Here is a 17063-nt window from a genome sequence, read left to right as displayed (position 1 = left end):
TAAATTGAGGTTTAACGATTGAAGTTGTAAAAGTGTTCAAATCAACTATTTGAAAAGGACTGTTCTCAATAAAGAACCTTAAAGTATTCGGGTTGTATCCGGTTTAAAATTTGTCTATCAATTATCTAGACTATATATAATATAAGCGAAGTTTCATCTTAGATAGGTGTTGAGAAGGGTTCTAGTTTTTGTCAATTATTTTGACTATATAAACGAATTATTCATCATGATAACCTTCTAGCCTATATATGTGTGTCTGAGCAGGTTAATGAACATTTGTTTTAGAAGAGTTAAATATTTTTTTGAGACCAATTTTCTAGAGTATAAGTTAGTCCAAGTGGTTTATGAATAGGTGAAAGCACATTTACTTAAAAGTTTGCATGGGTTAAGGAACCAATTTTTTTTTCTTGTTTATAGTTAGAAAAATCTCAAAGACGGTTATATATATATATATATATATTTAATGTTTTAAAGTTTAGCGGTTTTCACTAAATGACTGTATCATATTATCAAATTTAAGATAAGATGTTTTTAAAATGGTAACAAAAAATAACAGTTGTTGTGGTCGTCTCCATAAACTCGATGCTGTCAAAAGTCTATTAATTTATATATACATATATATATATATATATCTTTTCCTTGACCTCTTTCACATAAATCATAAAAACTCCACCCATTTCAATTTTCTATCATTTGTCTTCTCTTTTTTGACCTTTTCAGCACGAAAATATATTAGTAATAAGCAAGAAAAAAGAAAAAGTAAATTCCGTTGACAATAAAGAAGAAAAAGTGAATCACTTACAGTCTTTTACGGCGGTTTAATCGCTTTCAGCCGTTGGATCTTCAACTAAAACAATATAGCTCGGTTCATGTCGGCTTGGTTTTGCCAAGTTTTAAATTTCTTTTTACATTTCCTCTGTTCTTTTTTTTTGGGTCCAAATGTTAAGATCATCTTTTCTCTTTTAACTTACATTAACTTCTTTTTTTTTTTTTTCAATCGGATCATGAAATGTTCACCCACATTATTAACTGATATACTATTACGTTTTGACTTTTGTTGATCACATTGATAATCTTGGTATCTAGAATCATGATATACTTCTAGTTTCTACACACGCTAGGCACCTGAAAAGTTACAGCAATTTCTCATTTGCTTTCTCAGCAACTTTTACGTGACACTGAACGGAAAAACTGTACGTGACATTAATACTATTCCACCTGTACTAAGTATATACAATATTCAAATTTGTTTCTGACATTTTATAGTAGTAAATGATATCATGGATTTTATAGCCATTAACATTATTAACTAAACTGCAAAATTATATGACAACACCAAATCTAAAGTTTAATACCATTTTTTTCCTCCTAAACTTCATGAAATTATCAGAATAGAATATAAGGTAGAATATAGGATGGAAACTAAGCTGGCAGGTTACAAACTTTTAGAAACACAGCTCCAAAACCGAGGAAATCTTATAAAGCTACAAATTAGGGAAAAGATCTTTTAACTGTCGGAAAAGCCGAAACTTCACGCCGATATAAACCAACGACAATCGACATCCAAAACCAAGCTGATAACATCAGAACTAGAAAAATAGCCAAAGTTTACTAGTCATATTTTGGTTAAAATGTCACAAATTTACCCGTTTGAAAATTTATATCGGAACGTCACCATTATTAGTATTAGTCCTTTCTGATTTTTCGTTTTTGGGTCGATTCAAAGCTCTCTGTCCGGGTTGGATTAGACCGAACCGTGACGAAAGAAGAAAAGGACACGAGCTTGTGAGGAATATAGACTTATGTCTCCGTTGACCATATATTTTATCTCTGACATAATAAATTTTAAATTGAATTCCAACCACATAATCCGTGCAAATATTTAATTTCTTCTAGTAAAAATTGCTTCATACAAAAAAGTTTGTGATTGAAATGTCGAATCCTTGTCTATCCGATTGTGATCTCTTCTAGAAGGAAATTATACAAAACATTAATTTTCCAATAATATTATTCCAAATGTTCAATTGCACAAAATCTAAAAAAGTTTATATGTTTTTTATTGTTAGCTGGCTAATGAATTTCTCTATGAGATAATACAAAAGAACATACAATCATAAGAAAAAAAGTCAATTTACGAAAGGGGCTCGTGGTAAGGGGGCTAATAATAATAATTTGAGTCAATTAGTATTTGAAAAGAGAGTAATTAAAAGTGTATTATTCGCTAGAAAGAAAGAAACAATGCCCGTGATAGTATCTAGCTAAGTAGCTATCCAACCTAATGTCCATGTTTCTTGTCAGTCATCACATTGTAAAACAGTAAAAGATCTACCTTTTTCACATTTTGTTTTCGTATCTAAATAAAACATCATTATACTTTAATAGCACAAAAGTCTCGTGCAATCTCATTAGATTATTATCACGAAACTGAGTAACGGAGATAAATACAATGACTATATATTGAACCAAGTGAAAAGAAGTACAAATGAGTACATTTTTTCTTACGTAGAAAACAAAAAATTGTTAGGATATAATACAAACCATTTAGCTTGGGAGAGGATTTTGTGTCATTGTCTTTAGCAATCTCCACACTGATTCAAATTAGCACGAGACCAACAAATCCAATAATAGAACAACTCACTCATGGAATAATTAAGGGAGACGCGGATCTATTCTATATGTGATAAGTACCAATATATATATGCAATTGCCATTATTAGGGATAAATCCTATATTATATGAACCAAGAAGATACCCGTTTGCAAATAATTTCTTATATATTTTTATTCATTCTCTCTACGTTAGTTTTATATTATATTATATTTTCGTTTTTCCAACTAATGTATCAAATATGATTAATAAAAAAACCCCTTTAAAGCAGATCTATTGGTGAACTCCTCAATGGGGTTCATCCGATTTAAAAATTAATTTTTTTTTATTTTAGGTTTGGGAAGAACCCAAATGTATTTTGTGGTTCCATTAATGAATCCAATAATGGAGGTTCATCCCAAATTTTTATTTTTTTTTTAAGAAATAAATTTAAAATACACTTAGTCTTGAGAACGAAGGGATGTTTTTTTATCAAGATTCAAGCGCTTGCTATGGGGATTAATGCTTTACCATAAATGTAATGCTATATAAAAAATAGTTAGTTTTCAACAACATAACATTGAAGAGGGTAATTATACAAAGACAAAATCCCAAAGAAAAACTGTAAAACAAGAGTTATACAAACCACAAAATACACAGGTTCGACGAAATCGCCCACACAATTGCCGCAGATATGAAAAAACCCTAAAATCGGGGAAAGAGAGAAAATGAAATTTTTGAGCCTTCGAGATTTTTTTTCCCCATTTTTTGCGACCAATCACCACATGCCATGTGGTTCGGATACGGGGTTGTTGGACTCGTCCGGAAGACCCGAGTCTTCCATCTTGGGCTTTTTTTATTTATTTTTAATCACATTTGCATATGTACTCGAGTCCAAAAACGGGAAGACTCCAGTGGACCTGTTCTTAGGATACTCTTTTTTTGCTTTTTTTGGTTGCTAATAATCCTTTAGGATACTTGTTCTATTTGATCTCCATTTATGTGTTTCACGGTGAAGGCTACGCCGAATGTATTTTTTGTTTTGTTTTCCATGTATTATCCATGAGCTCAATTTTAAAGGCCACGAAATACAACAAATTTCCTTTTTATATACTGTATATCAAGGGTCATGAAATATAACGAAATTTCATTGTACCATATACTAAGTGGTACGTTTAGTTAGAGAGAAATAATACACAATTATAAATTAATGATGCAAAGTTTCACAATCGCAAATAGATGAAAACATAGCATAGGTTCTATTAAACCGACGATAATACATTAATTAAAATTTAAGACGGTAATAATTTGCAGTGTTTATCAAATTTTGTTGAAAGAAATATAAGCACCAAAGTATATGGGTCCGTACGTTTTGTTGGTGCCAAACAAAAAAACACTATAATATGCATGGAGAAGAAACCAACCAGAGGGTATTGCGAGTTTTGTTGAGCATAAGCTTAAAGCTCTTAATTAGTCCATTTTTGCCAATCTAAAGAAGATGCTTGATTAATCCATCTTTATGACTATCGTGATCGATCGTCAGATTATATATTTCCTGAATAGTCTTGATTAGTAGTTTTAAAACGTTATGCTGGTTTTGTTCACTAAGACACTTAGTCAAGTTTACGAATTATAAAATAAATCAACTAGGGTGCTGAATGATAAATAATCTGAGTTATCATATCGAGAAAAGGGATCACTTATATGTCATAGAACATTAAAAGTAATATATAAACAACACTTTCCAGATATTCTCGTATGACCGATTCTTGTTATACCAATCTTCATAAAATTATAATGACGGCAAATCAGTCGATCTACATATTTTTCTGTCTTGAATTGCAATGCAATAGAGTGATAGACTAATTAAAAACTTAATGAATGCTATTTTCATAGCATTGCTTTTCTATGTTATCATGATTCATGACGATATTCTAAAGCCAAACGGTTTTTATTTTAACGTGTAATCCCTAGTTAATCATTTTTGTTTGGTAAAGATCCCTAGTTAATCATTTATAAATTTTAACTAGTGTTTTCCTTATTAATTATTAATTGAAACCCGGTTACTAAAACAAGCTTGCAATCATAAGCAATTTCTGTGATATTGATCTAACCAAAACTATATTTTAAGTAATATTATATAAAATTTATACTACTACGTTATGTATCCGCTGCCATGAACGATAAAGCAAAATAAAAATAAATGGCCACCACATGCAGATGGCCGGCTGTTGACTTTTAAGGTGTTTCAACCTTTTCCATCGCATAATATACGGTCGAATATTATATTACTTGTAGCTCATGATTATTCAAGGAAAAATATATATTGTTGACCCAAAACTCTATTGAAACAGTTTGATAATATAGCCTATCGGATCTGTAGAATGTGTGGGATAATCTGACTATCTATCCTATGAACTAGACATCACCATAATTCATAGCCGATATATTCTCACAGACAGATATAACATATATTTGATAAACTCTTACTTATATTGGTATATAAAAAATGCACCCCTTTTGTTAACATCCCATAAAATTAGTTAAGTCATGTCAAATATTAGTATTAGTCAAAAAATTAAAACAAAATTGACAAGTGAGACCCTAGGTTTTTCCTTGTGATAATAATTACTCCTTTTAAAATTATTTTTTTTTTGTTTTTAGTTTAAAACAAATTCAACTTAATAGAAATGTTAATTCTTTTTAACAGAAAAGTTGTCAGTCTTTACAAGAAACTACTCACCATTTTATTAGATCCAACTACTATCCGACTACATTTACAATGACTCATAAATAGTTCCTATTATAATAGTATCTTCTCTATTTAAACATAGGATGTAGGAAAAAATGTCAATAGAAAGTCAAATCTTCATTTTATAAATCATCGTATCATCAAACTTAACACAGCATACCAGTACTTTGATGGTGTATTCAAGTAGGATATCATCTAGAAACAAGGGAGGTTGTTAAGAAGGAAATAATAATTGAGAAAGAGAAAAATAAATATGTCATTCACCAAAAAAAAAAACATTATCTTGTAATGAGAAGTCAAACAAATTGAGGGAGTAAGTGTCAAAACTGGTTTATGATGTCAGCGAAGAACAGTATGTACTCTTCAAAATTCAGATGATGTCCTTTATCCGTACGGTTCACATGTACTTTGGTAGTTTCGTTTATACAAAAGTCAACGCCGAAATCAAAATAATTTGGAGGCAAATTAGGTAGGGAGTTTCTGTTTTTCTCTTTAGTCTTTATTGTGACGTATTATCTTATCAAAAAATAATTGTTAGGTAAAACATATTTAAGACAAAAGGGCCAAGAGAAATTGGCATTAATAATAACGTATACAAAAAAATTATAACTAACAGAATAATCAATAAAATTATTGACTATGATATTCTCTAAAATATATATATATATATATAACATATGTCATAACTCATATGACACACACAAATAATATCAATAGCTTAAATAATTTCTTGTTGATAAAATAATTATTTTATTATCACCAATTAAATCTATCATCATTTTATATTTAGTCATAGTTAACTTCTTAAAATAAAGTTTTTTTTGTAACAATTTACTATCAATCTCATGGAGAGCTCGATCCTGGCCTAGGATCAATTTTCACTATTTTTATTTATCTAGAACCATTTGCACCCATAGGAAGAGCGTTTTGGTGCCTCCTATATAGTTATCGATCCCATGACTTGTATGATACGACCTTCAACACTAAGAAGTTGTCTACGACAAAACTTCAGCTCTCAACTATCTCAGGAAAACATTATTCGTTTAGACACTAGTTATAAACCAAACAAACAATTCTGCAAGTAAACTACTATATGTTACTCCATCATCGATCATCCCGAAAACATCGGTAGCTAACGGTCGTGACCAGAGGCGGACTCACATAGTAAGATGGGGTCAGCTGACACCGGTTAAATCTTGAAATTCCTTAGTAATATTTAACAAAAACATCAAATGCACAATGTTAAATTCTTCTTTTGCACCATATAACATATTGACCCCTTTAAATTTTCATTATGGGACCCACTGGTCGTGGTTCTTCATGTTCGTGTGTTTTCAAGGGCTAAGTATACCAATGTTCCAAAAACGTGCATCATATGAGGACCAGACCCATTGTCATAAAAACCGAACCAAACTAAATTGTTGAGTCTAGCATTGAGCTTTCCATGCAAATTGAACCGATGTAGATTTTAAGAATTTTTTCTGGATATGTTAGTTTAGAAGAAAGAAAGATATATAGTTTATACTTTATAGTGTGAAAAAGTGGAATTTATGCAAATGATTACCACTAGATTCCACTCATTCTCATGCAAAATAGTATTTGGATTTTTACCAAAAATAAAAAATAGTATTTGGATGATTTTTCCTATAAATTTTTATTTTCTTCAGTTATATGAGTAGAACTAGCGTAGTCCATACGGATCATTCCCTCATATTGACTCGTGCCTTTGATCTTGTCGAAAACACAAGCTGTCATCAGTGTCACGAGGAGAGTTATCGTCGTCAGTAACCATAGTTCAAAATAATATTAAATGATAGAGATAGTGGTCATCAAGGAACAAGGTCAATGAGAAGAACACTATGAGAAAGTCAAAGTAACAGGGGAAAAATAGCCGATAATCGATAGACTTAGAAAGCATGGAAAAAACCTTAGAAGTATTAAAAGGTTTTTTTAGTGATCAAGTGTAATTGAGTTTTTGGCTTATACATAACATTAGTTAGTAACACGCAGCGTGTTTTCTCTTTTCCTCTGCTCTGTGTTTTGATGTGTACTCTGTTTTAGATAGTTTTTGAATTACCAAAGACGATTTTATATAGAGTGAATTAAATTAGAAACGTAGTCCCCCTTTCTTGTAGGGGAGAATTAGGCTAGACCAATAATTAGGCAAGTGTATACATATAATTAACTTGCTAACTAAATATGGTGTTATAGGTATCATCGACTCAATAACAACACTATTATAAAATCTTTAGACTATACTATTTAATGCTGAATAAAAACCATTAGTCACGTAAAAGAACATTTCTCTTTTTATTTTTTCTTACGATCATCATTTCATTCACCTCTAAACTATTAGATTTAATTTTTATCTCTTTGATTTTATCCTTTATTTACACATATATTTTAATTTGAACTTTAGAACAAAAATAGATGTTGGATTTTTATGCTTTTTCCGATAAATTATTTTAAATCACATTATTAAGTTAGTTACGTGATTTAACAAATCAAATTTAATGAATTATAAATTATTTTTTATATATATTCGGAGATAAATCTCAGACCATTCGGATCCAAACTAATATCTTTAGACTTAATATTTTTTTCATGTAAGCTCAGTAGCAACCCAGATAGTTAGATGGTCAAAAGTTAATATGATAATTCTGCATCCAAAGAAATACAATTTATAGCCTAGATATACAGAGTCAAATCTTCCACAAAAAAAAACCACTTTATTACAACCTCTTGGTTTAAATGAACTTTTTTTGGGTCTAGTTATTTTTATATTTTGTACTAGACCACAATAACAAAACCTTAACCTGTATTATTCACTATTATAATTAACATTCCCAATATATACACTCTTAAGCCGTATTATTCACTACTATAATTAACATTCCCAATACATACACATACGTCACGATCAAGGATCGGATCAAAAACTTAAAAGATCCCCTTGAATTCTTAAATCCCAAAAACGTAAAAAAATTGAAATCGGGATTAAACTGGATCGTACCGAACATTTAAATCCTAAAACTTCTCTATCCTTGCCTCTTACCAATCACTGAACCACTGGAACGGTGCTCTGCAAACCGGACACGTCAGCTTATAGAAACACCACGAGTCTATACACTGCACATGAAACACATGCTTACATCCCACAAGAACCCTAACGACGTCGTTTACTTCGAAATTCTCCAAACAAATAACGCATAAATCTGCTCTGATCCCGTCACCATCGCCGCCGTCGCTACATTTCACGCCTTTCTGCGTGAGTCTAACAGCCGGCGGCAATGGATCGCCGGATTCCTCGTCACTGATTGCTTCTTTCGGCACCTTCGGGTACATCACGAAGCAGAGAAGAAAAATCGAGCCATAAAAGAGAACGATGAAGACGACGCAGAGAAGCCTCAACGCGATTGATTCGCTCTCTGTCACTGCCATCTCTGGCGAAGCAGCGACGTAATCCCCACAGCAATTTGATCCCATTTTCGAATATTTTTAATAAATTGCAAATTTGCAAAACTGAATTAAGGGATTTTTTTGTTTTCGTGAAATTGATTGATGGAATTTTGAGATTTAACATTGATCTCTTATATACAGATTATGATTTTTAGTGATTAATCTCGAAGAGTGTGATGAACTGTTTAATTAAAAATTTTAAAAACTGATTAACCATATTTAGTTGTAGTTTTGCGGAGAGAAAGGAGGCGGGAGGGATTAAGCGAAGGATATTCTAGCTCATTACTTGTTAATTAAGAGGTTAATAAGATTAAGGTTAAGATTTAATGTGTATTTTCTACACAAACTAACTGAAATTTAAAATTAAGCTTAATGCGCAGTTTTGTTTGTTTAATTAATCTGGACAGTACCGAAAAAAAAAACTATTCTGGAGTTTCTGTCAGTTACTCTTTGATAATGATTTTGATTACGTATTATTTTTCTTTAATTAATTGGTGTTGGATCTGTCCTATTAAAGCCCAATAAAAACAATTTGAAGCCCGAATTTATAAAATCAAACCATTTACCCAAATTCCAAACCCCCACTATGAAATTAACTAAATCCACAGGGTTAAATTTTGAAATACACAAGAAGTTTAGGGTGTAAATGTAAAATTACAAAAGCTGAAGTCGGTTCTAAAAGTTTCCAATTATTTCCCGACGTTTTATCATTTGCCCCTCAGACTTTGCCTTCTTCCCTTTTGGCCTCTTTCTCATTCGATCACCGGAGCTTCATCTCTCTCTCCGACGCTTCTTCAATCGGATCTGGTAAGCGATTTAATCTTCTCTTTCACTCAATTTGATTTCCATTTTGGAACCCTAGGATCTATCGCTTTGAATCGGCAGAATTGTATTAAAAAAAACCCTAGGTCTCTGTTGAATCTGGATAATCGATTGAATTCTATTGCGGAGATATTGATCTGAGTAGCTATCTATCTGCTTCTTTAGGGTTTTGAGATTGAATTCTAGGGTTTCGTGAAGATGCCGGCCACCGCAGGAAGAGTTCGTATGCCAGCGAACAACCGTGTTCATAGTAGTGCGGCGCTTCAGACTCACGGGATATGGCAGAGTGCGATTGGTTACGATCCTTACGCACCGACGAGCAAAGAGGAGCCGAAGACGACTCAGCAGAAATCCGACGATCCCGAGAACTCGTACGCGAGCTTTCAGGGACTTTTGGCTCTTGCTCGTATCACTGGATCGAACAATGATGAGGCTCGTGGGTCGTGTAAGAAGTGTGGCCGTGTTGGGCACTTGACGTTTCAGTGTAGGAACTTTTTGAGCACTAAGGAGGATAAGGAGAAAGATCCTGCTGCGATTGAAGCTGCTGTTATGTCGGGGTTAGAGAAGATTCGAAGCCGTGTTGGTAGAGGTGAGGTGAAGGAGGAAGAGAGTAGTGAAGAGGAAGAGGAGAGTGAGAGTTCTGATTCTGATGTTGATTCTGAGATGGAGAAGATTATAGCTGAGAGGTATGGGAAGAAGAGTGTAAAGAAGACGACGAGTTCTTCTTCTCTGAGGAATAAGAAGAAGAAGGAGAAGAAGAAGCGTGTTTCCGATGATGATGAATCTGATTCTGATTCAGGGGAGAGGAAGAGAAGACGGAGGTCGAAGAAGCGGAGAGTGCATAAGAGGAGGAGTTTGAGTGAGTCTGAGGATGAGGAAGAAGGAAGGAGTAAGAGAAGAAAGGAGAGGAGAGGGAGGAAGAGAGATGATGATGATGATGATGATTCTGATGAGTCTTCTGATGACCGAAGACGAGTGAAGAGAAAGAGTAGAAAGGAGAAGAGGAGAAGGAGAAGCAGGCGTGATTATTCTGACTCATCTGATTCAGATTCCTCTGAGGATGATGCAAGTGGTAGTAGAAGACAGAAGCGGAGGAACAAAGTTGCAGCTTCTTCTGACTCTGATGTTTCAGGAGATGATGTTTCTCGCGTTGGAAGAGGTTCTTCTAAGCGGTCTGAGAAGAAGAGCAGGAAACGCCATCACAGGAAAGACTGAAAAAGTAAAAGACCGGTTTTTTAATTTGCTTCATTTGCCATTTTCACTCTCCATTTATCTTTCTATATCAGTCTATGTACAATGCTGAATGATGAAAAAACTCAGCTTATGGGATTTGATATCGTGTTGGAGTGTCTTGTGGTCTGTTTGTTTCAAGAATGTATTACTGTTAAGAAAGTGGTGTTAATTGTGAGTCTTTTAACTCTTGTTGCTTCAAGATTGAGTTAAGATTTTGATTGTTGTTTGTAAAGTTCCGATTTTTAAGTTTATTGCTATTAGAAGTCGGCAATGAGGAAAAAGCTGTGAAGTCGGCAACTGTCGTTTGTGGAGAAGATCACAAGCCTCGTGAATTGTTTTTTTGGCGTTTGGCTCAGTGAGGGTATTTTCGTCTTTTAAATGAGCTCGAATTTTCATTGCTCAATTTTTCATATCTCCTCGTGGGTCCTCTGTTAGTCTCTTCTCCACCGTTGAACCAAAAGTTAAATGAAATATCCAACCTTTGAAATTTTTTATAAATCCCAAGAAAATAGGTGAAATAGTTTCAGAAAAAAAAAAATCCAACAAAAAAAAGATCCCAGAACGAGAAAAAAGCACACAGAGGAAGAGGAAGAAGAAGAAGAAGAAACGATGCCTTCAAGCACTTTCTCCGGAACTGTGAGCACGCCGAAGGTTTCGGTGGCTGTCGACATGGGCCATCCTTTTCTCAACCTCACCGTCGATTCTTTCCTCAAGATCGGAGCTGTAACATTTCTCTCTCCTTCTTTCATTAATGGCTCATTTTCTAATTTTTTTGAGTTTTATTACAGTAAACTGATCTCACTCATGGTTCAGGTTGGAGTCACTAAATCTCTTGCAGAAGACACTTACAAAGCCATCGACAAAGGTAAAGCAAAAACCATAAAGCTCTCAACTTTACCAAAAATTCGCGTGTTCATGATGTAAAGTTGACTCATTTACACACATTGGTGGATCTGTGTTTGTACTTTATTATTATTGCCTGATTTTGTGTTGATGAGAGTTGCAAAGTTTTGGTTTTTTGATTATGGATTTTTACTAATTTTGTAGGGAGTCTCTCTAAGAGCACTCTTGAGCATGCGGTGAGTACCAATGGATAATCTCTTTACATATGTGTCTATGTGTGTGTATGTGTGTGTGTGTTTATGTATGTAGTTTGAAACTCTGCTAAACATTGTTGCAGCTTAAGAAAATGTGCAAAGAAGGTGTTTACTGGGGTAAGTTGATTTCTCCTAAAATCATTCAATGTTGTAGACTTTTAGGATGGAATTTGAAGTTGGCAAAGTATGATTATGATCAGGATCTGTGGCTGGAGTTTATGTTGGAACAGAGTATGGAATCGAACGTATCCGTGGCACCAGAGATTGGGTAACTACATTTTCATATTTACATTCACACTCTTTACTTTTTGCTAATGAGGTTTTGAAGACTAATTTGGATGAGACTTTTGTATCAGAAAAACGCAATGTTGGCAGGCGCAGCAACAGGAGCAGTGATCTCTGCGGCTAGTAACAAAGGCAAAGACACGATCGTGGTTGATGCCATTATGGGTGGTGGACTTGCAACCGCGTCTCATTTCCTTAACAATCATTATTTCTACTGAGATTTCAATCTTTCCTTTTAGGACCAATTTGGTTCCAAAATCTGGTCCTTATGGTGGATTGCTTTGTTTATTTTCCAATAAAGAAAATGTTAGCGTTTGGAATGTAACACATTTGAGTCTCATGAACGTTAATAATGTCATTAGCAATGGCTTTGTGGTTTCTTGTAAACTCTCTGGCTCACTCCAAAGGAATCTTGTTTATTACTCTGTTCTCCATGTTTGGTGGTTGGAGTTTGCGTAAAGTAGATAACGAGTTTTTCGAAGTGTGCTTAACTATGTATATCATTATAGTCAAAAGGAATCTTGTTCATTACTTCAATAATAAGGCCCAATAGTCAATGAAGTCTTCAATGTTGGACCTTAATATCGAAGTCTCTACCTAATTTCTGCTACAAAATGGGCAAGTGTTGTATCATCCTCTTTAGAAAATAACGAAAAGACAGTGGAATGGGCTTAACAAATATCGGCTTCTAGTGGAGTAATGCAAATGTGAAACCTCATTTTGTATACTAGTTGACCAAATCTTTACCTAATGCTTCACATGTTTTGGAGTTCGATTCCCCAAAATATAAGTTATATAAATTAGTGGAGGTAAACTTACCGTGTGGTGTAGGTAAAGCCGGTTTGTCTAAGATATGTCTTTCCCATTGTATTTCTTCACACACATTGTCACATATTTCTTTTTGGAATAGTTATTGCTGTAAGACTATATACATAAGAAAATGTGAGTAGTTGTTGTTGTAAGAGTGTCTTGATGTGTGTTTACTGTAAGTATGTAAGTAGTGGAGAAAATGGTAGTGGAGATGATGAAAGTGACAATGCTGTCTGCAACAAATTCTTATGGACTTGTGTTTGCTTAATGGCTACCATCTCTCACTCTCTCTCTCTCACTCTCTCACTCCCCCCTCCCTCTCTCTCTCCTATCAATAATCATAAGTTTTATTTTCTTGTACCAAAAAAAGTCATCTACTACTTTCCACCACTCAAGCAATACTTCTCATTCAACCAATATTGTGAGTTTAAATGATATCATTACAAGTTAATCTCGTTGTCTACAATGCAAATGTCATTTCATGCATTCCGAAGAGGTAAACAATAATACTTATATATCCCAATAGATATGGACAGTCCAATGGATTCACAAAATTCATAGGTTTCTAGATCTTAAGTTTGTCATCATCTATAAATTAACTACAGAAAGAGCACTTAAAAAGGGTACGTATTGTGAAAGTAAGATTTTTTTACAATTTCAAGACATTAACGCATTTTTGCGATAGTATAATTTTTTCCTTGAGTCTATATATAAGGTTATATTAGGGTTCTAGTTTTTATTTTAAATAAATTATGAAAGAAGTCCATTTTTCCAGAAGAAATTTTCTAAAAATGACTAATCATAATACTCTTTTGAAAAAGTATCTATTAATATTTGTAAAAATCTCTTTAGCTCTAGTAGAAATCAAGGTGGCTATATATATATCAAAAATATCCATGTAATATTCGTATATCTAATAATGACGACGTGAGAGAAAAACTAAACGTAATAATAATTCCGAATTTAGGAGAGTAACATGTATATTACATATACTTCCATAATAGGTGAACTGCAGAAGTGGGTTGAAGATGAGTCAAGACAACAATACTTTAGTGCCAGCAAAGCCGTAAGATCCACCAAATCATAAACTGACATAAAAGACCCACTTCTCTTTATTATTCTCACGAACTAATCCCCACCATTAAGGGCCACTAATCCAATTTATTATAATTTAATTCATTCATAAAGTCAAAATTATTATGAAGCAAATTAGTAATTTAACTCTTTTGTTTCTCCGAATATTTTTCAAGGTCAATGATGCAACAAGTAGTCTTTATTTTATATTTTTAAAATTTTTAGTTTCTTACCTTCTTCGTATTTTGTAATAATTCTTTTCGGTAAGTAATTTGACTCGTATGATTAATAATTTAGTGTTCTCTTACCCGTCTCCAATGGTACGAAAATTTAAGAAGTTAGAATATAACCTTAGTGTTATATATTTACATGCATATCTTGTTCTGCATGTTTTCTAAAATTAATTCAAATCCGAATACAATCGAGAGGTTAAAATTTATAGCATTGACTTTTTTCCATCTGCATCAATAATTGTATTTTCCAGAACATCCAGGGATTTTCTAAGGTTTGAATACATGAATTGGTATTTTCAAATTAAGCTATATACTAATGAAAAAATGTTATCATGATGACATTTAAAATGGGCAAGTATAATAATATTTATACATGGCGAGGGAATGGAGGGTTCTCCACTTGCAATATTACAAATGATGATGGACCTTGAATTATCAACTGTTATTAAGATAAATGATTAATAAAGTTGAAATCAACATTAATTTATGTAAATTAACTACTATCTTACAAAAATCTAAACCTTAAAACCTAATATGCTTTTTCTTTAAATTAATCTAAAGCAAATGCGCAAGTTGGATATGTTTCCACTTATCCTTTCATGTATTTTTTTTTGTCAACAAGTTTAAATATAAAATTATCGTTCTTATTTTGTATTTGAAGTATGAACGCAATTATTTAGAAAGAGAGACCCACTCTTCCTTATTTGTTTTCTGTATGTCTTACTATTAGTTATGATAAATGTATTTGACTCTTTCTTCATCCTTGAAACTTGCCCCTGAGTTACCACGTGTATACTAGTTTATTTTAACTCTTAAAGGCGCAGTAGTTAAGGATCATAGATCTTGATTATTACCAAAGCAATTTGAGAATTAATTAGTGAGTTAAAACATTTCCACAAGACACCAAAGGATAAATCATTCTCAATTATTTGCTTGCACTCGTCGCATGCATCATTTGTGGATTACCTTCTCATTTTTCTATAAGACAATTTGACACCGTTTCCTATATTGCAACAGCTCAACCAATATTGAAGACTAATCAACATATCTATTTATAGATTCATGTTGTGGCTATGTCTTGATCTTCAATTTCCACATCTTCTGGTTAGAAAAAAATGCAGAGGTAGATGGTGAGATTGGTCATGGTCTCTGCATCTAGCTCTGCATTTTTCAAATGATACATAAGAAAAGAAAAAAAGTGGATTAGATAGGGAGTTCTTAATTAATCTAGCTTGGATTAAAAGCCATAATGTGTTGATAAGGCAACGTCTAAGATACTATTTAAGTGATTAAGTCTTGATCATTAATACCAAACTTAACTTTTCAGGACAAAAAAAAACACTAATAGCAATCTCTTAGAAATATCACATAAAAAGAGTAGGAACATAATATTCTAGCAAAAAAAAAATTCAAGTTTTCTTTGATTGAAATTTTTAATTCATAAAAATATTTTCTGCAAACCACTAAATAGAGATTTTGCGGTAGATAAATCAGTCTTGATTTTCTAATCACAGATTTAATTTCATCGCAATTTGTTGTGAAGATAGATTTCTGACAAAATTAATTTGAGATGGCTTTATCGCCAATCCATCTTAAAAATTGAAATGTTATTTGATATGAAATTTATTTTAGTTTCAAAATTTACTTATTTCTTATATTTTGATAAACTTTAAAATCTGAGAACTAGTCACAACATATTATTAGTTGCATTGCATATGTGCGGCGGTTGCCATCATAATTCCATTTAAAAAATATATTTATAAATTTTAACTAAAATAATTTTTAGAATGCTTATGAAATTTAATATATTTATTTATTCAAATCAAAATAAAGGATTTTAGAAATACTATATTTATGATACCCTGTTTTTTTTTTTTCAAATACCACTAAAAAAAAATATTTTCAAGAAATAATTTCATAAAATATATTATGAAATGTGTACAAAGTTTCTGTAGTATAACATCGTTTATGATTGTTTATAATTTTCTCCATTCCATAACTACCCTATAAAAAACTTATAGACATGTTATTAAACAATACAAACATTATACTGTTTTGTATTCTTCTCTTTAAAAACTTTGAAAACTATAAATATTTTAATATTCAAGTAGTAAACGTATATATTTATTTGTATTTTATAAAAAATCTTATAAATATATATATAAAAATAATATTCTCGAAAAACCAAAAAGTAGCATCAGAAAAAATTGTATATATAATATTTTTCTAATTTTAAACTAAACTAGATTTTATCTCGTGCATCCGCAAGGGAAATATTTGTAATTTATCAAATTTTGTAATATATTTTATGTTTTTGTTTTTTATACATAATTTTCTAATAAATGATAAATATTTTTTCTGTTTATATATATTTTGTTTCTATTAATTAATTTTTTCTAGTATATAAATGACTGTGATTAAAGAAACATTATTCTATTTCGTCCGTTTATATTAATATAATAAGTACAACGATTATAAAAACGTTATTATAACATGTCTATTTATATTAATCCGAAAAGAATCATAGTTATTAAAACATAATTATAACCTGTTCATTCATATTATTTTTATATTTTATATATTTTTTAAGTTTGAATATTAAAAGTTTTATACTTATTTAATAAAAATATATAGTAATATATTATTTTTATCTTTGTCATTGAAATATTATTTGAATTTGAATATGTAAATTAAATCTTAATTGATATCAGA

General features: G+C 31.9%; 3 protein-coding genes across 3 annotated transcripts; 2 read left to right on the top strand and 1 right to left on the bottom strand.

Moving 5' to 3' along the window:
• Nucleotides 1-8389: 8389 nt before the first annotated feature.
• LOC112090208 (RING-H2 finger protein ATL39) lies at nt 8390-8824 on the bottom strand. Its single transcript, XM_024160899.1, has one exon. The coding sequence runs from the start codon at nt 8822-8824 to the stop codon at nt 8390-8392; it is 435 nt and encodes a 144-aa protein (XP_024016667.1).
• Nucleotides 8825-9494: 670 nt separating this feature from the next.
• On the top strand, nt 9495-11070 carry LOC112081444 (CAX-interacting protein 4). The gene is made up of 2 exons (XM_024147970.1): nt 9495-9604; nt 9785-11070. The coding sequence occupies exon 2, from the start codon at nt 9818-9820 to the stop codon at nt 10832-10834; it is 1017 nt and encodes a 338-aa protein (XP_024003738.1). The 5' UTR covers nt 9495-9604; nt 9785-9817; the 3' UTR covers nt 10835-11070.
• A 196-nt stretch (nt 11071-11266) lies between these two features.
• Nucleotides 11267-12660, top strand: LOC18027502 (outer envelope pore protein 16-1, chloroplastic). The gene is made up of 6 exons (XM_006409862.2): nt 11267-11575; nt 11666-11717; nt 11900-11931; nt 12033-12066; nt 12150-12217; nt 12306-12660. The coding sequence occupies exons 1-6, from the start codon at nt 11462-11464 to the stop codon at nt 12450-12452; spliced, it is 447 nt and encodes a 148-aa protein (XP_006409925.1). The 5' UTR covers nt 11267-11461; the 3' UTR covers nt 12453-12660.
• Nucleotides 12661-17063: the final 4403 nt, after the last annotated feature.

Source organism: Eutrema salsugineum, unplaced genomic scaffold, assembly GCF_000478725.1.
Source record: "Eutrema salsugineum unplaced genomic scaffold, Eutsalg1_0 scaffold_10, whole genome shotgun sequence".
Classification (NCBI taxonomy): domain Eukaryota; kingdom Viridiplantae; phylum Streptophyta; class Magnoliopsida; order Brassicales; family Brassicaceae; genus Eutrema; species Eutrema salsugineum.
Note: the sequence above shows the minus strand (reverse complement) of the source record. Positions and strands in the feature narration are given on the sequence as shown.